Source organism: Astyanax mexicanus, chromosome 22, assembly GCF_023375975.1.
Source record: "Astyanax mexicanus isolate ESR-SI-001 chromosome 22, AstMex3_surface, whole genome shotgun sequence".
Taxonomy (NCBI): Eukaryota; Metazoa; Chordata; class Actinopteri; order Characiformes; family Acestrorhamphidae; genus Astyanax; species Astyanax mexicanus.
Genome location: NC_064429.1, coordinates 11401326 through 11426032, shown reverse-complemented (window position 1 = coordinate 11426032; position 24707 = coordinate 11401326). Strand labels below are relative to the sequence as shown.

The 24707-nt window shown below is 36.6% G+C and overlaps 1 protein-coding gene and 1 non-coding gene across 3 annotated transcripts; both read left to right on the top strand.

Annotated features, from left to right (window-relative positions):
- Positions 1 to 1530: 1530 nt before the first annotated feature.
- On the top strand, positions 1531 to 4267 carry LOC107197157 (zinc finger protein 239-like). Of its 2 annotated transcripts, none has more exons than XM_022663857.2 (2): positions 1531 to 1604; positions 2585 to 4267. In XM_022663857.2, the coding sequence occupies exon 2, from the start codon at positions 2609 to 2611 to the stop codon at positions 3791 to 3793; it is 1185 nt and encodes a 394-aa protein (XP_022519578.2). In that variant the 5' UTR covers positions 1531 to 1604; positions 2585 to 2608; the 3' UTR covers positions 3794 to 4267. The 2 variants fall into 2 exon arrangements, with proteins under 2 accessions (XP_022519578.2, XP_022519577.2); XM_022663856.2 differs by having other exon boundaries at positions 2510 to 4267.
- A 459-nt stretch (positions 4268 to 4726) lies between these two features.
- On the top strand, positions 4727 to 11020 carry LOC111190089 (uncharacterized). The gene is made up of 2 exons (XR_007428964.1): positions 4727 to 4823; positions 10099 to 11020. It is a non-coding gene; the product is annotated as an uncharacterized LOC111190089 (transcript).
- Positions 11021 to 24707: the final 13687 nt, after the last annotated feature.

The following is a 24707-nucleotide window of genomic DNA, read 5'->3' as shown; positions in this document are numbered from 1 at the left end:
AAAACTTTATTACAGATTACTCATTACTTAAAGATATAATTTTTTTTGTGTTTTTTTTTTACTTTATCTTTATTTTTAAATGTTTTATTTTATTGATGTGTAAGTCATATCTGTGGATTCATTTATATAAATATTTTTTTGTTTCATATGCACAAGTAACTTTTTTTTTGTCATTGATCTTATCTTATCTGAAAGTATCAGTGTAAAAGCGGTACATACTGATACAAATTACAGTATTTTTGTGTTGAAATATTCTTCTGTTACATGACATTGTTTTCTTATTTAAAATAGAATCTTGCTGTTTTTACTGTTAGATTGGTAATTCAGTCGCATTATTGGTCCCAGTGCGTAAATCAGAAGAACATCAGCTGTAGAATCTCAGACTGGTTTTCTCTACAGGGGCAGAAAGAGGAAACTAGTCATTGTAGTCATTGTAGAAACCTTCAGTCTGTAAAAACAGTGTGGAGCGCCACCAAATGTTCAAACCTGTTTAATTAAACTGTTCAGATATTTATTTAATTAAAATTTAAAAACCATGCATCATTTTTGTTCCACTTTACAATTATGTACTACTTTGTGTTGGTCACATAAAATCTAAATAACATTAAATATTTAATTTGTGGTTGTAAGGTAACAACAAGTGAAAAAGTTCAAGGGTTATGAATACTTTTGCAAGCCACTGTACATAACTTATTGGGGTAAAAATGAAAATAAATTGCAGAATTATTTTTAACCTTGTCGTGCATTGATATAAGTATTGTGGTTAAGAAAGAAACACTGTAGACAGTAACACCAGTTACAGTAACAATGCCATTACTATGGTTTTAACTCCATGATTATGGATGCATATATTTAATTATATGCTGATTAGTACAGCTACAAATATAATAAAATATGCTATTTTAATATGGCAATCGCCCAGGACCTCTGTTTCCAATCTTTATTGGAAAACGATTTTCAGCAACAGAATGAGGGAGAGAAGGTCTTATACTGCCACCTTCTGGAAACTCACCGGAACAACATCTTCCAAAACTGTATATAAACACAGAAAGCTACAGCCGGTTACATAATCTATATATCCTCTATAACTGTATATAAACACAGAATGCTACAGCCGGTTAGATAATCTATATATTGTCTATAACTGTATATAAACACAGAAAGCTACAAGTGGGTTAGATAATCTATATATCCTCTATAACTGTATATAAACACAGAATGCTACAGCAGGTTACATAATCTATATATTGTCTATAACTGTATATAAACACAGAATGCTACAGCAGGTTACATAATCTATATATCCTCCTGATATATAGCCTGAGACAGTGGATCATGTTTTAATTGCCTGTGTGAATATAGTACAGAAAAATTAGAACTTATCTCAGAACTTAGGAACAATTAAATATATTTTAGAAATAGGCTCATCTGGGAAGGAAAAGTGTTGGTTTTTTAAGAGGATTTATTGTTATTCATTAGTGAAACTGTAGGTGGCAGCAATGCTACATGCCAGCTGCCATAAAACCCCAGAGAAGAAGAAGAAGACGGTTAGCGTGTCAGTGTCAGGTGATTAAGGACTGTTCGCTGGATTTAATGAAATACAGGTAAGTAAACTATTGTGATCTATTGATTTGGCATGTCCTAATAGTTTCAGCGCTTTGGACAGATGTTTTCTGCTGTTTAAAATGAAGATAAACTCTATAAAAGCCTTTCCGAACAGTAGTAACATACATACATTTAAGCTAATTTGATATATATTTTAAAAAGTTGCTAATAGTAGTAACAGAGTGAAGAGTTGAGGTAATGTTAACAGGTAACGTTAGTGCTGCAACTAATTTTAAACTATTCTAGTAGTCGAATAAACTGCTGATTATTTGTTCGATTAGATAGATTAGTCACATTTTTTTGTTTTTATTATCCTGCTCTCTAGCCTATTTTTACTTCCTTCTAGTTTGGCTTTCGATCTCAGATCACATGCCTGATGTTATTTTCAGGAGAATCTAAGATACGTATGACTTTAATTGAGATGTAAAAGTGAACAGTATTTATATATTATGTTTTGATCAAAAATGTTTTTTTTTCGTAATAATTATATTTGACATGGATATGTATAATAAGTAATTTATGTTGCTTAGTAATTTATTCGAATTTACTTATTAAGTACTAGTCATTTTCTCTCTTTTTTCATATATTATTGAGGCTACTGTCCGTTTCAAAATACACCAACAACTCGAAAGATAGTTCCACCCATTTATTGGGTTGTGTCACTGTTTAGGAATGCTAAGGAAGTGTATGCCACAATTATTAAAAGACATTTACACTTTACAGTGTGCAAAAAGCATGTTTAACTTTAAATTGCTCTAGTTTGTCTGGGGCCCTGAGATCACACGCCTAAACATTTTACCAGCTGTTGAGAGAGATATTTTATTTCTGAATTGAATAGTTTGTCTTGTTTGTTCTTGTTCTGCATTATGCTTTGAGCTTATGTTCTCTCTTTTTTGTTTTCCAGACTTCAAATTTCTCCTGCTCCTGTTGTTGAATTTCCTGCCCTTTAAAATTTTGCTTTACTTATACACACGATCAGAGGACAGTGAACGAGGGGAAGAACATGGCATCTAGAGAAATCTCCAATACTCAGCCATCATCCTCTCCCACACCTTGTGGACAAAAGCAGAAGAGTTTAAAGGGGAAGAAATCTTACCCGTGTTCAGACTGTGGGAAGAGTTTTACTTTATTGGGTAATCTCAAAACACACCAGCGCATTCACACTGGAGAGAAACCGTATCACTGTTCAGACTGTGGGAAGAGTTTTACTCTTTCGAGTCATCTCAAAGGACACCAGCGCATTCACACTGGAGAGAAACCGTATCACTGTTCAGACTGTGGTAGGAGTTTTAGTCATTGGAATAGTCTACAAGTGCACCATCGCATTCACACTGGAGAGAAGCCTTATCACTGTTTAGATTGTGGGAAGAGTTTCAATCAACAGAGTCATCTACAACGACACCAGCTCATTCACACAGGAGAGAAACCGTATCACTGTTCAGACTGTGGGAAGAGTTTTACTTATCAGGATGCACTCCAACAACACCGGCGCATTCACACTGGAGAGAAACCATATTACTGCTCAGAGTGTGGGAAGAGTTTTAAACGACGGAATGGTCTACACCTGCACCAGCGCGTTCACACTGGAGTGAAACCATATCACTGCTCAGACTGTGGGCAGACTTTCAGTCAACCGAGTAATCTCCAACAACACCGGCGCATTCACACTGGAGAGAAACCGTATCACTGCTCAGACTGTGGGAAACGTTTTAATCAACAGAGTCATCTACAAACACACCAGCTCATTCACACAGGACAGAAACCGTATCACTGTTCAGACTGTGGGAAGAGTTTTACTCTTTCGAGCCATCTCAAAAGACACCAGCGCATTCACACTGGAGAGAAACCGTATCACTGTTCAGACTGTGGTAGGAGTTTTAGTAATTGGAGTAGTCTACAACTGCACCATCGCATTCACACTGGAGAGAAACCGTATCACTGCTCAGACTGTGGTAGGAGTTTTAGTAATTGGAATAGTCTACAACTGCACCATCGCATTCACACTGGAGAGAAGCCGTATCACTGTTCAGACTGTGGGAAGAGTTTCAATCAACAGAGTAATCTACAACAACACCAGCGCATTCACACAGGAGAAAAACCGTATTACTGTTCAGACTGTGGGAAACATTTTAATCAACAGAGTCATCTAAAACGACACCAGTGCATTCACACTGAAGAGAAACTGTAACACTGTTCAGACTGTGGGCAGAGTTTTCAACTTTTATTTTAGACTATTGAAGAAAAATCAGTATTTAAGTAGCATATATCTAGTTTGATGTTAAATCTTTTTTTTATTCAGTAATATTTTGTACGCTGGTTTGTACATGTGGAAAGCTGTTACACCTTTGACTCGAAAACCTTTTTAGAGAAAGGAACCCCCATGTTCAGCTGGGGAAAGCTGTGAACGGAAGCCCAAACGCAGCCATATATTCTCTATTCCCTTTTTGACTGGCAACCAGCATTTTATCTTAGCTTAGCTGAGCATGGGATGGAGTCCACAGGGTGGGACTTATTTATTGACCTTTTCTGAACCAAGTGTTAAACTTCGCCTTTTCCAAAACATAAGAGTCATTCTAGTTTTAAACTCTGTTTATTTATTTTTCCTGTATATTTGCATCCTTAAAATTCTAGAATATTGTCTTGAATAAAATATAAAAAGCTATTTTTTCGATCTGAACTCATTCCTTTACTATTTCACTGGAGGTAATATAAAACCAGTTTTTTTTTATTGGTTAAATCTTTCACACCTAAAACCACTCTAGGTCCAAAGGGTTACTATGTGTAGTTACTTTATTTGTTGCTTCAAATAGATTTATAAAGCATATTTTTAAAACATATGAATTGAAGTGTGTATGGGTGTGTTTGTGGTGAAAGTATTTATATGGATTAATTGTTTAGATGAAAACATACATAATTACATTCTGACATTTGAGATCAACGTTGATATGAAACATCAGTAGGGAAAAGTAAATAAGAAAAAACATTAGTTCTGTGTAATGTGGTTATCTGCAATTTAGTCATTTCTTTATTAAATTTATTATAATAATCAGTATGAATATCATAATTATTATAATAACTGGTTTTGCTAAGCCTTACGGCATAGCAGGACTTTTATTTTGAAAGCTATTGGCTCCTGAGCTGGAGAAGAGTTCTGCGATTTGATTGGTTCTTCAGCGGAGCTCCGGGGGTCTCGAGCTGCATGATTTGATCAGATCCAGGTAATAATGCCATTTTGTGATTTATTGATTTGTTATGTATTAATAGTTTCAGCGCTGGGGTTCAGATGTCTTCAGCTGATTAAATGAAGAGGTTCTCTGTAGGTGAATAATGGAAGGATGGTGTAAATTTCCTCCAGTAAAGAAGAGAAACAGAAGATCAGCTCTGATCAGCAGCTGAGAGATTATTTCACCCATTTCCAACATTAATTACAGACTGACTCCATACATTAGATTAATGTTAACATCTTTCAGACACATTTACACCCTTTACCAACATCAGCAGTAGACTGGCTGCTGAAGATCGTAGTTAATGCTAATAATAGGGTTCACATATGTTTTTTTTATCCCATCCACAATGATGGTAATAGACTAACTGTAGACTGTAGAAAACACTAACAGGTTTAAGAGACAATTTCACCCTTTAGCAGCTACAGTAACACTTCCTAAAGACTTATACTGGAGCTAACAGCATTAATAATGTAGATATTTACACCCATTGCTATTGGTGCTAACAGGCTGACTAAATATTTAAGCTAATGCTAATGCTAATTTTCACCCTTTCTTAATATGAATAATAGACAGGCTAAAACAGGTTTAAGGGACATTTTCACCATTTGATTACAGTAGTAACAGACTGTCTGAAGACTTAGGCTAATACTAACTATAGTAATAGGCTTAATAGTAATAATAGGCTAATTAAATATTTGAGATAATGCTAACAGGTTTGAGATACATTTACATCCATTACCGACTGTAATAATAGACTGGTTAGCAATATAAGATAATGTTTAAAGATTTAAGAGACATCTTCACACTTTCTTAATAGTTTTATTAATATTTATTTAGTATTAGTTAAATAGATTGACTAAGTAGTTAATTCTAACATTTTCAGACGTTTGTCACCAACAGAAACAGACTTCCTGAAGATAGTAGCTAACAAAAGTAGCTATTAAAACAGATTTAAGAGACATTTTCACCATTTAGCAACTGTAGTAAAAGACTGTCTAAAGATTGTAGTTAACGTTTTTTGTGTTTCATGCAAAGTATTGAAAATATGAACATATTTTTAGCTAACCAATAGCAGTACCAGACTGGCTAACTATTTAAGCTATTGTTAACAGGTTTAAGAGACATTTTCACCCTTTACAAATATTATAAACAGACTGTCAAAATACTTTAGCTAATTCTGACAATTGTACAGTTTTGCCAACAACAGAAACACAACAGACTCCCTTACGGTTGGACACTATTATCCTTTATTAATAGTAATAATAGACTAGCTAAAATTTAAGATAAAAAAAACATGTTTAAGGGATATTTTCACCATTTGTTTACGTCTGAAGATTAGGCTAATGCTAACTAGTTTAAGAGACAGTTCCCCCAGTTGATAATTGTATTAGTTTTATCCCTTTCTTAATAGTAATAAAGGACTGGCTATATGTTTAAGATAATGCTAACAGGTGTGAGACACATTTTCACCCTTTACCGGTCGTAATAATAGACTGGTAAACAATACAAATAATATTTAAAGATTTAAGACACATTTTTACCCTTAACCCATAGTAAAATACACTTTGGCCAACAATAGAAGCGTTTGCGTGTTTCATGCTAAGTATTAAAAATAAGCACAGATTATTGTAGCTAACCAATAGTAGTAACGGACTGACTAAATATTTAAGCTAATGTTAACAGGTTTGAGAGACATTTTCACCCTTCACCAATATTAAAAACACACTGGCTAAATACTTTAGCTAATTCTATCATTTTTACACTTTTGCGAACAACAGAAACAGACTCCTTGAAGATTGTAGGAGGTCTGTGAGACACTAATATTCTTTATTAATTGCATTAATAAACTAGTTAAGATTTAAGATAAAAACAAGTTTAAGGGACGTTTTCACCATTTGTTTACAGTAGCAATAGATCGTCTGATTAATAAGCTAATGCTAACTAGTTTGAGAGACATATTTTCCCCAGTGGCTAATAGTATTTATATATACTAAAGACTTTACCTAATGCTAAAAGGTCTGAGAGACATTTTCACCCTTTCTTATTGGTAATGAAGGACTGGCTAAATATTTTAGATAATGCTAACAGGTTTGTGAGACATTTTCACCCTTTTGCCAACAATAGTAACAGACTCATTTATGAATAGTAAAAATAGACAGGCTAAACACTTTAGCTAACGGGCGGCAGTGGTGGGTCTGCGTGACGTCACCCGCCAGCCACTTTTTCATCGACCTGGCAGTGCCAGGCCCGTACCCGGAAGTACTAAAAACTGACAGGGGGCTTGCTGACAGTAAGCCGGCACTATTAAAAACTGTCAGGGAGCTTCCTGACAGTATGCCGGCAGTTTTAAAAACTGTCAGCTAGCTCCCTGGCAGTTTTTAATACTGCCAACGTACTGTCAGCTAGCTCCCTGACAGTTTTTAAAACTGCCGGCGTACTGTCAGGAAGCTCCCTGGCAGTTTTTAATAGTGCCGGCGTACTGTCAGCAAGCTTCCTGACAGTTTTTAAAACTGCCGGCGTACTGTCAGCAAGCTCCCTGACAGTTTTTAAAACTGCCGGCGTACTGTCAGCTAGCCCCCTGTCAGTTTTCAATAGTGCCGGCGTACTGTCAGGAAGCTCCCTAGTAGAAGTTAAAAACAAAGCATCTTTAGATAGGGCCTTAAGGAGGTCAGAGGGAAATAATGGGATAGAGGAGTAGAGAAGAGGAAGATGGAGATGAGGTTAGAATTAGTTAGTTTGTTAGAGGTGTTAGGAGAGTAAGTGCTCTTTGAAGAGCTCTGTCTTCAGGAGTCTCTTAAAGATAGCGAGAGATTCTCCTGATCTGGTAGTGGAAGGTAGTTTGTTCCACCATTGTGGAACTCTGTATGAGAACAGTCTGGATTGCTTTTTGTGAGTGTTTGGCAAAGCGAGGCGATGTTCATTGGAGGAGCGCAGCGGCCGGGAGGTAGCGTAAGCCTTCAGGAGCGAGTGCAGGTAGGAAGGAGCCTGTTCTGTCATCACCTTGTAGGCGATTGTAAGCGCTTTTGAATTTGATGCGAGCAGCAACCGGTAGCCAGTGGAGCTCAATTAGCAGCGGAGTGACATGTGCCCGTTTTGGCTGGTTGAAGACCAGACGTGCTGCTGCATTCTGAATCATCTGTAGTGGTTTTACTACACAGGCCAGGAGGCCAGTTAGTATGGCATTGCAGTAGTCGAGGCGTGAGATTACCACAGCTTGTACCATGGGTTGGGTGGCCTGTTGCGTCAGAAACGGTCGAATTTTTCCGATGTTGTAAAGCGCAAAGCGGCAGGATCGGCCATCATCAACCATGACACCCAGGTTCGTAGCAACCTTTGTCGGTGAGAGAGAGAGTCGATGGTTATGGCAAAGTTGTGTTGAATAGAAGGTTTTGCTGGTATGACCAGAAGTTCAGTCTTTGATAGGTTTAGTTGGAGGTGATGTTCCTTCATCCATGCGGATATGTCTGAGAGACACTGTGATATTCGTGCAGAGATTGAATGATCATCTGCCGGCGTACTGTCAGCAAGCTCCCTGACAGTTTTTAAAACTGACGGCGTACTGTCAGCTAGCCCCCTGTCAGTTTTCAATAGTGCCGGCGTACTGTCAGGAAGCTCCCTGACAGTTTTTAATACTGCCGGCATACTGTCAGCTAGCCCCCTGACAGTTTTTAGTATTGCCGGCATACTGTCAGCTAGCTCCCTGACAGTTTTTAGTACTGCCGGCATACTGTCAGCTAGCTCTCTGACAGTTTTTAGTACTGCCGGCATACTGTCAGCTATCCCCCTGACAGTTTTTAGTACTGCCGGCATACTGTCAGCTAGCTCTCTGACAGTTTTTAGTACTGCCGGCATACTGTCAGCTATTCCCTCTGACAGTTTTTAGTACTGCCGGCATACTGTCAGCTAGCTCCCTGACAGTTTTTAGTACTGCCGGCATACTGTCAGCTAGCTCTCTGACAGTTTTTAGTACTGCCGGCATACTGTCAGCTATTCCCTCTGACAGTTTTTAGTACTGCCGGCATACTGTCAGCTAGCTCCCTGACAGTTTTTAATACTGCCGGCATACTGTCAGCTAGCCCCCTGACAGTTTTTAATACTGCCGGCATACTGTCAGCTAGCTCCCTGACAGTTTTTAATAGTGCCGGCATACTGTCAGCTAGCCCCCTGACAGTTTTTAATACTGCCGGCGTACTGTCAGCTAGCCCCCTGAAAGTTTTTAATACTGCCGGCGTACTGTCAGCTAGCCCCCTGACAGTTTTTAGTAGTGCCGGCGTACTGTCAGCTAGCCCCCTGACAGTTTTTAGTAGTGCCGGCGTACTGTCAGCTAGCTCCCTGACAGTTTTTAGTAGTGCCGGGTACGTGCCTGAAACTGCTGGGTCGATGAAAAAGTGGCTGGCGGGTGACATCACGAAGACCCACCACTGCCGCCCGTCTCCCGTCAGGCAGAGATCCAACCCCCTCTCCAGTTTCCAACAATAGAAACAGACTAATTGATGCTGGTAGCTACCTAATAAAAACAGGTCTGTGAGACATTATTACCCTTTATTAATAGCAATAACAGACTAGATTAAGATAATGAAATTAGATTTAAGATAATGAAACAGGTTTAAGGGACATTTTCGCCATTTGTTTACAGTAGTAATAGACCGTCTGAAGATTAAGCTAATGCTAACTAGTTTGAGAGACATTTAGCCCAGTCGCTAATGGTATTAATGTAGTAAATATAGACTTCACCTAATGCGAAAAGGTCTGAGAGACATTTTCACCCTTTCTTAATAGTAATAATAGGCTATTTAAAGATTTGAGATAATGCTTTCAGGTTTTAGAAACATCAACATTATTTACCAATAGTAATAATAGGCTATTTAAAGACTTTACCTTATACTAACAGGTTTGAGACACATTTTCACCTTTTCTTAATAGTAATAATAAACTGGCTATAAATTTAAGATAATTTGCAATGTGAGGTTAGGGTGAGGTTCTGTTTGTAAATGATTGACACCAGCAACGTAAGTATAATTTAATATAATGTGAATTATTGTGATTATACCACAGTTCCATTATTGCTGTTTATTAAAAGATTTTAAGTTAAAGAGGAGGAGAAAATAGGATCTGGTTGGCCCAGGTTTTTTCCCCTGATTTTACGAGTCTAAACATTTGCTGATATGTTGAGGGAATTGTTATAATTCTGAATCGAACAGTTTGGCTTATTTTTGGTTGTTCTACCTTTTGCATTGAACTTAGGTTCTCATTTTTGTTTTTCCAGACTTAAATCCCAAACTGTTCCACCACTCTACTCCTCCTGTTGTTCACTTTCTGACCTGATTAAAATTCAGCTTCTCAAAAACACACAGTCAGAAGATGGAGAAAGAGGAGAAGAACATGACATCTGAAGAAATCTGCAGTACTCAGCAGCAATCCTCTCCTACATCCTGTGGACAAATGACGTCCACAAGTTTAGACAGCAATAAAACTCACCACTGCTCAGACTGTGGGAGGAGTTTTGCTTCAGAGAGTAATCTCAGAGCACACCAGCGTATTCACACCGGGGTAAAACCGTATCACTGCTCAGTCTGTGGGAAGAGTTTTACTCATCAGACAAGTCTACAAGTACACCAGCGCATTCACACTGGAGAGAAACCGTATCACTGCTCAGACTGTGGGAAGAGTTTTAATCAACAGAGTAATCTCAAAACGCACCAGAACATTCACACTGGAGTGAAACCGTATTACTGCGTAGACTGTGGGAAGAGTTTTACTCATCAGAGAAGTCTACAACAACACCAGCGCATTCACACTGGAGTGAAACCGTATCACTGCTTAGAATGTGGGAAGAGTTTTCATCAACAGATTAATCTCCAACTACACCAGCGCATTCACACAGGAGAGAAACCGTATCAATGTTTAGAGTGTGGGAGGAGTTTTAATCAACAGAGGAGTCTCCAATTACACCAGCGCATTCACACTGGAGAGAAACCATATCACTGCATTGAGTGTGGAAAGAGTTTTCATCACCAGTGTACACTACGACGACACCAACATATTCACACTGGAGTGAAACCGTATCACTGCTCAGAGTGTGGGAAGAGTTTTACTAAACAGAAATATCTACAACTACACCAGCGCATTCACACTGGAGAGAAACTGTAACGCTGTTCAGACTGTGGAAAGAGTTTTAATCATGAGGGTACACTCCCACAACATCAGAGCATTCACAAAGGAGAAAAAAAACATATTATTGCTCAAACTGAAGAAGGAGTACTGATACTGCTGTACTGAATGTAAACAGATTTGGATAATAGAACAGTGTCCACAAATTTCAGCCAGAACTGCGGAGCAATGGAGGGAAAGGGAATTAAGCATTGTCAGCAGGTGTGTTTTTACAGCTGGTTTTACAGAAGAAAAAAGATGGTGTAATTTTATTAATTTTAACAATGATTAAAACAGAAACACATGGATGGGATTTGTAATAATTCCCGTGTAATAATTACTTTACTCCACCTCCACATAAATAACAAATTCGATTCCAATACGGATTTAGACATGTTTAAAGCTCCCCATTCATGGCATCTATCACCCTTACCACAGTGGATGCTGCAGCACCCCTAGCTAAGCAATGAAGACAATACTCAAACTTCTCAGTGGATTCACGCAGTCAAATTAGATTTTCACTTGAGTTGTGCTGCTGTTGTGCTTACAAATGAACAGAGACAAAAACAAAACGTGGTTAAATTTGATATTTATTTAAAGAAATCAGCATTAGTAAAAACAATTACACCCAGCAACAATTCTTGTGATTTTAGAAAATTAATTCAAATTAAATTAAATTAAATTTGTTTGACTTCCCTTACTCCTGTCTGTACAGAAGGATGTGTTTGTGGTGAAAGTATTTATATGCATTAATTAAATAATAATAATAAAAAAATAAAACTATACATAAATACATTCTGACATTTGTGATCATCATTGATATGAAACATCAGTAGGGAAAAGTAAATAAGAAAAAAACATTGGTTCTGTAAAATGTGGTTATCTGGATTTTAATTATTAAGTTATAATAAGAAATATGAATATATATTCTTTCATAATTATTATTATAATGACTGGTTCTGGTAAGCTTCACAGCATAGCAGGACTTTTATTTTGAAAGCAAGTTGCCAGCTGAAATGCTATTGGCTCCTGAGCTGGAGAAGAGTTCTGCGATTTGATTGGTTCTTCAGCGGAGCTCCAGGGGTCTCGAGCTGCATGATTTGATCAGATCCAGGTAATAATGCCATTGTGTGATTTATTGATTTGTTCTGTATTAATAGTTTCAGCGCTGGGGTTCAGATGTCTTCAGCTGATTAAATGAAGAGGTTCTCTGCAGGTGAATAATGGAAGGATGGTGTAAATTTCCTCCAGTAAAGAAGAGAAACAGAAGATCAGCTCTGATCAGCAGCTGAGAGATTATTTCACCCATTTCCAACATTAATTACAGACTGACTGAATACTTTAGATTAATGTTAACATCTTTCAGACACATTTTCACCCTTTACCAACATCAGCAGCAGACTGGCTGCTGAAGATAATAGTTAATGCTAATAACAGGGTTCACATATGTTTTTAACCCATCCACAATGATGGTAATAGACTAACTGTAGACTGTAGAGAACAGTAACAGATTTAAGAGACAATTTTACCCTTTATCAGCTACAGTAACACACTTACTAAAGACTATAGCTAACAGCATTAATAATATAGACATTTACACTCATTGCTAATAGTACTAACAGACTGAATAAATATTTAAGATAATGCTAATCTGAGAGGACCTTTTAACCTTTTCTTAATAGTAATAATAGACTAGGAGTAATACATGGAGAGCTTCAGTTACAGTGCATTACCGGCTGATAACAGCACAGCACTCACAGAACGCCTCTCAGCCAATCACATTGCAGGGTTTAAAGGTTTACAGTTTAAGCACAAATAATACTGCTGTTTGTTTTTTTATATAAAGCGCCACAAAACATACTCACAGTTTTTATTCCAAGAAGATCCAGAAAGATGGAAGGCTCTCATGGTGACAGTATAAGTATATATAATGAGATTACTAATGTTGGCTGTTTTAATTGTGTATGAATAATTATAGCTTGGGTATCGATATTGAAAACACTAACAGGTTATGTACTAATAAATATTTCCACCTGTTTTTTGTGTCCTTGCTCTGTTTAGAAATGTGTACCAAAATCATGAAAAGACTTTAACACTTTAAAGTTACCAAACATGTTTATCTTAAATGTTTTCAGTTTTTACTTGGGCTGGCACCTGTAAAGTGCCAGGTTTGTTTCCCCTGATGTTACAAGTCTAATCTGTTCTCATCTGTTGAATGTTATAGTTCTGAATCGAATGGTTTGGCTTATTTTTTTGTTTTTCTCTCTTTTGCATCTTTTTTGTATTTTGTTTTCAGACTTGAATTCCAAATTCTTCCAAGATTCTCCTCCTCCTGTTGTTCACTTTCCTACCTGGCTAAAATTCAGCTTCTCAAATCAGAAGATGGAGAAAGAGGAGAAGAACATTACATCTAGAGAAATCTGCAGTACTCTGCAGCAATCCTCTTCTACATCTTGTGAACAAATGAAGAAAAGTTTAGACAGAAATAAAACTCACCACTGTTCAGACTGTGGGAAGAGTTTTACTTCAGGTGGTAATCTCAGAGCACACCAGCGCATTCACACCAGGGTAAAACCGTATCACTGCTCAGACTGTGGGAAGAGTTTTACTCAGCAGAGTAATCTCAAAACACATCAAAACATTCACACTGGACTGAAACCGTATCACTGCTCAGACTGTGGGAAGAGTTTTACTTATCTGAGAAGTCTGCAACGACACCAGCATATTCACACTGGAGTGAAACCGTATCACTGCTTAGAGTGTGGGAGGAGTTTTACCCAGCAGGTCACTCTCCAAATACATCAATATATTCACACCGGAGAGAAACCGTATCAGTGTTTAGAGTGTGGGAAGAGTTTTACCCAGCAGGCTACTCTCCAACTACATCAGCGCATTCACACCGGAGAGAAACCGTATCACTGCTCAGACTGTGGGAAGAGTTTTACCCAGCAGAGTACTCTCCAACTGCACCAACATATTCACACTGGAGTGAAACCGTTTCACTGCTCAGAGTGTGGGAAAGGTTTTACTAAACAGAAATATCTACAGCAACACCAGTGCGTTCACACTGGAGAGAAACTGTAACGCTGTTCAGACTGTGGGAAGAGTTTTAATCAAACACCAGCGCATTCACAAAGGAGAAAAATCATTTTATTGCTCAAACTGAGGAAGGAGCATGAGGCTTGTATTAAAACCCATTGAAGAGGCACGAGTGTGTTACGGACAGTCTAGAATTGGTAGAATTGGACAGTGACCCCTGAAAAAAAAGTGAGTTATCTGCTCTGGTGTAGGTTCTTTTTGTCTCATGTTAATCTCATAGGATTCACAGAGATTTTATTGTCATTCACATCACATGTGGTACATGAAGTGAAACGAAATTGTGATCTTACGATTCAGTTTACACCCCCAAGAGCTGTTGTTAAAATAGAAAATACAGATAAAATAAGATAACAAAATAAAGGAACACAATAAAAATAGAATAGAACAAAATAGATAAAGATAAATACAAAAAAATCAGTATTTGCTCTTGTAAAGTATCAGTGCAGTGTGTTGTGTAGGCGGAGTTTAAAAGTCTTACAGCTTATGGAATGAAGCTGTTTCTGAGTCTAGTAGCCTATTAAAGAATAATCAGTATTTACCTTAAAAAAATGCCTTGACCTGTATACGGGCTACAGGTGTAGGTGGTACAAAACCCTTCTTCTCTGCAGCAGAAAAAGCACAGTTTACACTCTGAAACTTTGAAGGATTTTAAATCTCCTACAGCACACTTGGAGAAGCTCCTGTTTTCTCACTCTACCTTATTTAATCATTTCATAATTCATATACTGTAGGCCTATACAGCATCTATAATAACTCTTTTTTCTTTTTATATAAAAACAGTATATTAAAACATTACAATGATACAATGTAATAAAATGTGTTGGATTATATAATTATTTAATAAACATGTGATGGTTCAGTTTATAAAACTAAACATTTTGCATTGTTTTGACTATAGCGTCACATCCTGACATAACATTTTTCAAGAACCAGCATAACTTTAACTTAAAGAACAGTAGATGAAACATTACAGCAATGCAATGAAAATGTTGTGCATGCAATTATATAAATATTTATAAATAAATGTTTATGAAAAATGTTTTGAAAATGTGCAACATTAACAGTGTTTAAAAACTATCAGCTACATAACTACACAAAAAATCAAGTTTTTCAAAAGATCATCACTTAATACACTTTATACAGAAAAATTCAAGAAATGAATTTGTATATTTGTTCTGCCTCAGTTCTTTTTTGTGATCAGTGAGAAATACAGCATGTTTTGGGCTTAGAGAAGTACATTAAAGTCAGGCTGAATATCTGATGTGGAAATTTTGGAGGACAGCACACAAGTGATCAGATCTGTTTTATGAACAACTGAATATAGATTTTTCCAAGTTTGGTATCCCATTACTCCTAAATGATACAGTAGTATCAGTTTAAACATATATGAATACATGAGAATGAAATCTTTATGATTTTTGTGTGATATGATAACCCTTTAATTTTCATGTTTTATAGGACTCCCAACTTTTTTTCAGTATTATTATTGGAATCATACATAATGAACACAATTATTACAGATACACTGGTGAAAATAACATAATGCACTCATATATAAAAACAATTTAATACATGTGCTCTTTTACCTTTTACCAATGTAACAGCCTCAGATGTCTGGTTGCTTTTACAAATAAACATGACATAGCAATAAAACAATAAAGAGTATTAAACTCTCCTGCCAACTAATCTTCTTTGAATTAGCAGTAAGTCATCTACAGGTATGTATGTACAGTAGTAAAAGAAGTGCCAGCGTTCTGGAAAAGATGACAGGATGGACATACAGGTGTCTGTGTTGTATACTCAAAAATATAAGTGTATTTTTGTATGTATGATTTGAAATGTTATCATTCTATAAAATATGAAAGGATAGAATTAAAAAAAACAAACCATGTGTATTAAGAAGGCAGATGTTTTACAGAATTATATGAGGAAGGGAATGTGTGATGTCAAATGGAAACCACATGCTTATTTAACATATTAATTACTGGTATATTCATATAGTGTACAAAGCCTTCATTACCCTCATATTCATTCATTCATACACACATTAGTTAATGGTGAGGAATTTAACCTTGCAGTTATTAATGTGTTTGTTCCTGCTTAATTCATCCTTACTTACTGATGAGTTCATCCTTAATGAATCCCTTAATTAATGTCATGACATGTACCCCTATTATAAAGTGTTACCCTTTAGTGTTATCATTCTAGTACAGGACGTCTGTAAATTGATGTCTGATAGTCAGGTGTTAATACCTCTCATGAGTATAAGTACAGGTGACTGAGATAGGAAAGGGCTAATCATATATAAATAAACTAATATTAGACTCTGATCATCTAACAGTAATAGTTAATATTCAATTTAAAGATGAAATTAATAAAAGTTATTGGAAACTAAATACACAAATATTAAAATATGATAATATAGATAATGAGGTTAAAGATGAAATTAAAAGAATTTTTACTCTTAAAGATTTTATGAACAACCTTGATTTTTGGGAATTATTTAAAATATGTATTAAAAAATTTCTAAAATATAAAAGTATAGAAATAAATAAATAAAAAAATGAGGAATATAAAGAATATATTAATAGATATATATCTCTAAAACAATTAAAAAATATTGATATAATGGAGGCTCTAGAACTTAAAGATATTAAAAGAAAACTAGATAATTTTAATAATGACACACTATCTAATTTACAAAACCAGCTTAGAATTGATTCAGATGTGATTTTAAACCCATCTCACATCGCTGAACTTTTCCATAAAAAAAGAAATTCTGGTATAAATGAAATTAAAAATAGTGACGGTATTCTAATCTCTGACTTTGAACAAATTAAAGACACCATTAGAAATCAGTGTGAAGAAATGTACTCTGATATTGATATTACTGAAAACGACATGCTGGGTTTTCTTAATGATAAATACTCTGAACACTATGATTTTTTAGGTAATTATATAACTGAGAGTGAGGTAGAAAATTCTATTAAACAACTAAATACAAATAAATCTCCGGGTAAAGACGGACTCCCGTCTGAATTTTACCAACAGTACAGAAAGGAATTAATAGAAATTCTGACATTCTGACATTTTAATGAAGGTATTTCTAGGGGTTATATGGGTGACACTTTCTATAGGCATCTCACAATGATGAACTTAGATTATAAAATTTATGCTAAAGTGTTAATGAATAGATTGAGTGATGTTTTCTTATAATAATAAAAGAACAAACGTGTGCTGTAAAGGGCAGACTTATTTGGGACAACCTTTGTTCCCTTAGACAGATCATTTATGAAAGTGGACAAGGTTTTTATATTGTGGCTTTTGATCAAAAAAAGGCCTTTGATTATGTCTCAAGGTCATATTTATTTCAAGTTTTAAAAATGTATAACTTCTCTAATAAATTCATTAATATGATAAAAGTATTATATGCAAAATCTAAAATCCAAATTAATGTTAACGGCTCTTTGACTGAGTTCTTTGATATGGCTAGAGGAATAAAACAAGGCTGTCCCTTGAGTGCTGCCCTTTATGTTTTAGCGATCAGTCCTTTAATTAAAAAAATAAGAAATGACACAACAATACAAGGTATTAAAATGAATGAGGATACAGTTAAAATAACACCATATGCTGACGATATCTCTGTTATAGTTAAAACTAAAGAAGATTTTAATATTATTATGAAACATTTTAAAAATTATGAAAAAGCACCTGGTGCTAGGGCGGCACGGTGGCGCAGTGGGTAGCACTTCCGCCTCACAGCAAGACGGCCTGGGTTCGATTCCCGGCTGGGGCGACCTGGGTCTTTCTGTGTGTTTGCACGTTCTCCCTGTGTCTGCGTGGGTTTCCTCCGGGTGCTCCGGTTTCCTCCCACAGTGCAAAGACGGCATGTTAGGCTGATTGGATGTCAGATACAAATTGCCCCATAGGTGTGAGTGTGTGAGTGCATGTGTCTGTTTGTCTGTCTGTGTCTGTCTGCCCTGCGATGGATTGGCAGCCTGTCCAGGGTGTATCCTGCCTTCTGCCCGATGCCTGCTGGGATAGGCTCCAGCACCCCCCGCGACCCTTAATGGATAAAGCAGTTGATAATGACTTGACTTGACTTGACATCTGGTGCTAAACTAAATATGTCTAAGTCAGAGTGTGTGTGGATCGGAGATCATGGAAAGAAGTTTCACATTGATGTCCCAGAAAAAGATCAAATTAAAATTTTAGGTGTTTATTTTGAAAATGGTGATTGTGTAAATAATAATTGGAAAAAAAGGAGGGAGTCATTACTGAAGAAAATAAAAAATGGTCTTACACTAAATTAAGTTATAAAGCAAGGATAAATATAATTAAAACATACATTTTAGCAAAACTCATGTTTCTATCATGCGTTTTTCCACCTACAGACCACTGGGTAAAATTTTTTAATAAAATATGTGTAAAATTTTTATGGAATACAAACAGAGAGGTAACAAAACGGGATTTTATTTATAAAAGCAAAGAATTAGGTGGCTTAGGAGCTATTGATCTATCACTTAAAACTAGTATTGCAGCAATAAAGATCATCGCGAATGGCTTAAACAGACAAGTTAATTGGGTAAGTAACATCACAAATTGGAAACAAAAATTAAAAGGTAAAGCTAGAGGTAAAATTCCTTATTATAAACTTATATTCAGTGATTTTATAAACCGTTATGAAATGTGTAATATTGACTGGGTGAATGACTCTAATAAAAAGATTTATAATTTACTGTGTGATAAAATTTATGGGAGTGAAATCAGTTTTAAACTTCTTTCCACTGATGAAAATAAAATCTGTATAAAAATATTTTAAGTCCTAACGTCTCTGAAAAAATGAGAGATGTTCCATGGTTAATTGCAGTCAGAAGACTGCCTGTTAGAGCTGTGGTTCGTTGGAGCTGCTTTGTTAAAACTGTACAGTGTCCAATGCCTAATTGTACACATGAAGAGACTCTTGAACACTTTTTAATTGAATGCTACCGTTCTAAAGAAGTCTGGACAATGTTACAAAATATTGGACTGAAAGTTATTATTAATGTCAGTTCTGTTGCCTATGGCATATTTGATGTTGGCGTATCTGATGATTTTTGTGATTTTTATTGGTTTATCATATGTTTAACTAAACATCAACTATGGAAAACCAGGTCTAGAATGACTTTAGACCACTTGCTTGTACCAGCTGAAGTGGTTTTTAAAAACATTATAAAAACCTTAAAACAAGAACCTTAAATTTAATATTTAAAAATCCCCTCTTATGGGATTCTCTATCCCTTTAACCTTTAAAAAAATAAAAAATCTGTGGGGATCCAAGGTAATGGTGTTTTGCACTTTCTTTTTCTTTTTTTTTCTTTGTTTTTTCAATATTATGTATATTTTTATAAGATGTTAGCTGATGTATCTTTTCGAGCTTATATCTGACTTTTTTCCTTAATAAAGAGCCCCTATAGCCTGCAAAAAAAAGAAGAAAAAGAAAGGGCTAAATACTCGACCTTTTTAAAATCGAAAGTAAATCTTGATTCAGGGATAGAGAAGCGAAGAGAGCAGACGTAAAAAAGAAGAAAGGACAGCTGTAAACACAGTAAGGTAAGTTTATTATATATCATTCACATTCACACTCGGTAAGACGCGCTTTCGGGAGCTAAATAACGTCCGATCAAACATAGCAGATGTTAAATCATCTTTATTGTTTGTTTTCGTCTTTTTCCTCTGACATATGTCTCTCGGCACAATGACCACAGTTACTAGAATTCTGTATTAATATCAATAAAGTTTTACATCAATAAAGTTTTACATCAATAAAGTTTTATTGGTCCTCCGAAGAGGGGATTCATGAAGGGCAAAATAATAAGTACTATATGGGTGTGGTGAACAGTGCACTTCCTATTAAAAAAACTTCGAATGTAAAATATTCAATTCGAATAGAAGAAGAAAATAGGGAGAGGTAAAGGGGAGTTTACTAGGTAAAGTAGTTTTGAAGTTCTTACTGGTTCTTATTCAGCAGCGTCTTATTCGGATTTCCGTTCCACCTTAAATGCGGACTGCAGTTACACGTGGCTGCCAATAGATGTCGGGTTTTAACAGAGAAAATCACCATTTTAAGCGCTGTGAAATTAAAAGAAAAAACACAGGAAGACCAAGCATAAATTAGACTCGAATAGAATACAGATACAATAAGATAATACAACATAACATAGCATAAAATAAGATTTTTTTATATTATTAAATATAGACTAAAGACACAATACAACAGACTCTTAAAATCTCAATTTACAATTTACATAATTTACAGAAAAAAAATCTGGCAGAAATGGGTTTTACACTTTTCAATTAATAAGAATTAAATGATAATGTGAAAGACGGACAAACTGAGAGATCATTTTTAATATGTTACTTTATCTAGAGTAGATGATGTTACATATTTCATCTTCTCTCTTACTGTCAAACAGTGTCCTAAAATCTCTGATATTACATTCTCTAAATCATAGTGATACAGACCCCAAAATACTAATGATATTTTTATACAGTTTTCAACATTTCCATTTCGCCGACTTTGTTATTCCAAATAGCAGGATTCACTGAGGTAAAAGCTGAAGACAGTGAAGGACCATATTTTAAAGCTCAGACACTGTTACAAATGTAAAACATCCACGACGATAAAGAGACCAGAAATTAAAGGCTAGGATAATGTTGACTTCAGATTTTCTGCAGGCAGGTTCTGCATGCAAGTCAAGTCAAGTCAAGAGTCAAGAGGCTTTTATTGTCATTACATCTGAGTACAGGTACACAGTGTAATGAAATTACGTTCCTCCGGAACCATGGTGCAACATAGAACAACAAGCAATAGACGACATAAAGTGCAGGAGTGACGACAGTGCAACATAAAATTATAAAATTATAACACTAAATAACAATAAATACAATAAATACAAAAGACGAGACAATTTAAAGACAGGACAGTGCAGTTCCGATACGGTATAATAAGTGTATAGTGAGGATAAGGTGCAGAGATGTGTAACATACTGTAACATATAGAACATATATAATCACAGCAGTTACTGAGGTAGAGTTTATAGTTTTTAAGAGTGCAGCAAATATTGCTGATAGGAATAAAGACATGTCAGCCTCTGTGTGCTGACTGGGTGAAGTTCAGTCTTTGTGTGTGTAAGGGGGGGTGGGGTGTTCAGTTCAGTTTTGTGTGAGTGGTGGGTGGAGTGGGGTTCAGTTCTGTCTCTGTGCGTTGAGAAGTCTGACTGCCTGGTGGATGAAGCTGTTGCAGAGTCTAGTAGTGGAGGCTCGGATGCTCCTGTATCTTCTGCCGGACGGCATCAGAGCGAGGAGTTCGTGTGAGGGATGGGTGGGGTCGTCCACAATGCTGGTGGCTTTGCGGATGCAGCGTGTGGTGTAGATCTCGGTGATGGAGGGAAGAGAGACTCTGATGATTTTCTCAGCTGTCCTCACTATCCGCTGTAGGGTCTTGCGGTCTGAGGTGTTGCAGTTCCCAAACCAGACGGTAATGCAGGTGCTCAGGATGCTTTCTACAGTCCCTCTGTAGAACATGGTGAGGATGGGAGGTGGGAGATGTGCTTTCCTCAGTCTCCGCAGGAAGTAGAGGCCCTGCTGGGCTTTCTTGGTTATGGAGCTGGTGTTGAGGGACCAGGTGAGGTTCTCTGCAATGTGAACACTGAGGAACTTGGTGTTTTCCACAATTTCCTCAGCAGAGCCGTTAATGTTCAGCGGGTGGTGGACACCTGGAGCTCTCCTGAAGTCAACAACCATCTCCTTGGTTTTATCCACATTTAGAGATAGGTTGTTGTTTCTGCACCAGTCCGTCAGCCACTGCACCTCCTCTCTGTATGCTGACTCGTCGTTCTTGCTGATGAGGCCAACTACAGTTGTGTCATCAGCGAACTTGATGATGTGGTTTGAGCTGTACTTTGCAGTACAGTCATGGGTCAGCAGAGTGAACAGCAGTGGGCTGAGCACACAGCCCTGGGGGGCGCCGGTGCTCAGTATGGTGGTGCTGGAGGTGTTTTTTCCAATCCTGACTGATTGTGGTCTCTCAGTCAGGAAGTCTAAAACCCAGTTGCAGAGGGAGGAGTTCAGGCCCAGCAAGTACAGTTTTCCAATCAGATGCTGAGGGATGATGGTGTTGAATGCTGAACTGAAGTCGATGAACAGCATTCGAACATAGCAGTCTTTGTTGTCCAGGTGGGTGAGAGCCAGGTGGAGCGCAGTAGAGATGGCATCGTCTGTTGATCTGTTTGGACAATACTCAAACTGCAGAGGGTCCAGTGAGGAGGGGAGCTGGTTTTTGATGTGCCTCATGACCAGCTTCTCAAAGCACTTCATGATGATGGGAGTAAGTGCAATGGGAGGGTAGTCATTGAGGCAGGACACTCGAGACTTCTTTGGCACAGGGACGATTGTGGTCGTCTTGAAGCACGTCGGCACGATTGCAGTACTCAGAGAGATGTTGAAAATGTCCGTGAGAACATCCGTGAGTTGTTCTGCACATCCTCTGAGCACTCTGCCAGGTATGCTGTCTGGTCCTGGGGCTTTCCGTGGGTTGACTCTGAGTAGAGTTCTCCGCACATCAGCTGAGGACAGGCACAGTACCTGGTCGTTCGGAGGGGGTGTGGTCTTCCTTGTTGTCGTGTAGTTCTGTGCTTCGAACCTAGCGTTCAGTGCATCTGGAAGGGAGGCATCACTGTATGTTATGCAAAGTATGTTATTAATGTTTGCTTTAACTTTTTAGTTTGTCACTGGAACTTCTATCAGGACAATAATCCCAACCATACTTAAAGTCCATAATCTATAGCTATATTTCTATAAATATTTAATAATAAAAATGAATTTAGCTGTTTTGACTAAGCTAAAATCAATTGTAACTGTAGGCTTTAAATTAGCTAAACAAAGGTTAAAGCTAACCATAAGAAAAAGTTGAAATATTGATAGTATGGGTACTAAATCACAATCTAACTTAATTAAAAGAGCAGAAACTGTACTATAATGAAAGTATGGGTATTATATCACAGTCTAACGTAAATAAGTTAGACCATCTAACTGTACTTTGGATAAAGTATGGCTACTGTACAGTTTAATTTTTACATTCAAATCTGTGAGGTTTTTTTCATGCATGGACTTTTTTTCTGGAAATATAAATATATTTTTTTTAAGTAAAATTGTCTATAATAATATTGAGGGCAATAAAGAAGTACTTAAGTATCTCCATGTAGTTTGTATGCTTTTTGGTTATGTGAAATAAAGCATGTCAGAGCTGTAGATGTTCTGTTTTCTTGAGAAGTTTAAGATAGTTGTTCCATTTCATGATTCATATAACAAGAACTATCACCCTCTTAAATTGCATTTTTTCTCAATATGTGCCTTGTGCCAACATGGCAACCCATTGAAATAGAAAAAGCAAAATGCTAGAAAAATATGGGCGCTTCAGTTTGTCCCACAGCAATTTGCTAACCATGGACTAAACATCCTTGAAAAGACTGTCTGACCCTCTCTCACATCTTAGGACAAACTAATATATATTTTATTAAATAGAATACATTTTGTGCCTTTAAGATTCTTTTCTCCATTTTTTGCTACAACCTTTTATAGCAAATAATCACAGTTTCACTACTATACACTTGCCTTTATTGTAGATATAATTAATGCATCATAATCATAATTCTTGCAAAATGTGTATTAATTAAACTTCTTTGTAGCAAAAATAACACTGTTCATTTTCACATCAGGAAATATTCTTGCCTCTTCCTGTAGCTTTTCTCCTATTGGCTGTTGACATTGTTCACGTCACTATTTGCAAAAGCCAAGATTAAAACTCATGATGATATTAAACATAGTTGATTTCATCTGAAAGCAGGACGAGAAAAAGACTCCTGTACCGAATACATTCCTGTTTATAAATAAGTCAAGTACAGCCTTTGTCAAAGTATGAATATTTAGCATAAGCAGCATGCATGGAAATATATAACAATAATACTGTGACACCATCCGTATACTATACATGTTTAAAATAATACAACCTTTATTTTAATAAACTATGCCTAATGTAACTTTTATTGATTGCTCTGTGTATACTGTGATTTTTTCCACACTAGTAAGGCTTAATTAACCACCATCTGCAATGCAGTTAGTAAAATATTTTAGCAGCTGATTAGTACTGTTTCTGTATGTTAGAGATGAAGTTCTGCAGTTCTGTTCTCTGGGTCCTGTTCTTACTGAACATCATGCCTGGTAAGTGTGGACTATTTGTGATCTAATAATATCAATATAATAACAATATGACCACTGCTTCATGGGTAATTAAATCATGATTCATTTGCTGTTGAGGGTAAAATAAAAATGTGAAAACATTTTTTCATGTCTTTCTCAGCCTTACCGATAGTGAAGGTGAGGTTTGGTGACTCTGCTGTTCTGCCCTGTACTGAGAGATGTTCTGGAGTGATCAGATGGACGATGTTTGACAAACGCTCTGATACTCTGGCTGAGTGTGATCAGACTTCCTGCAGATCAGTGAAGGAGGGATATCAGATGATCTATAATCAATACCTGCAGGGAGATTTCTCTCTGATCATCACTGAAGCTGACTTTAGTAAGAGA

Coding starts and splice junctions, on each gene's coding strand:
- LOC107197157 (XM_022663857.2), top strand. CDS start 2,609: ATGGCATCTAGAGAAATCTCCAATACTCAGCCATCATCCTCTCCCACA.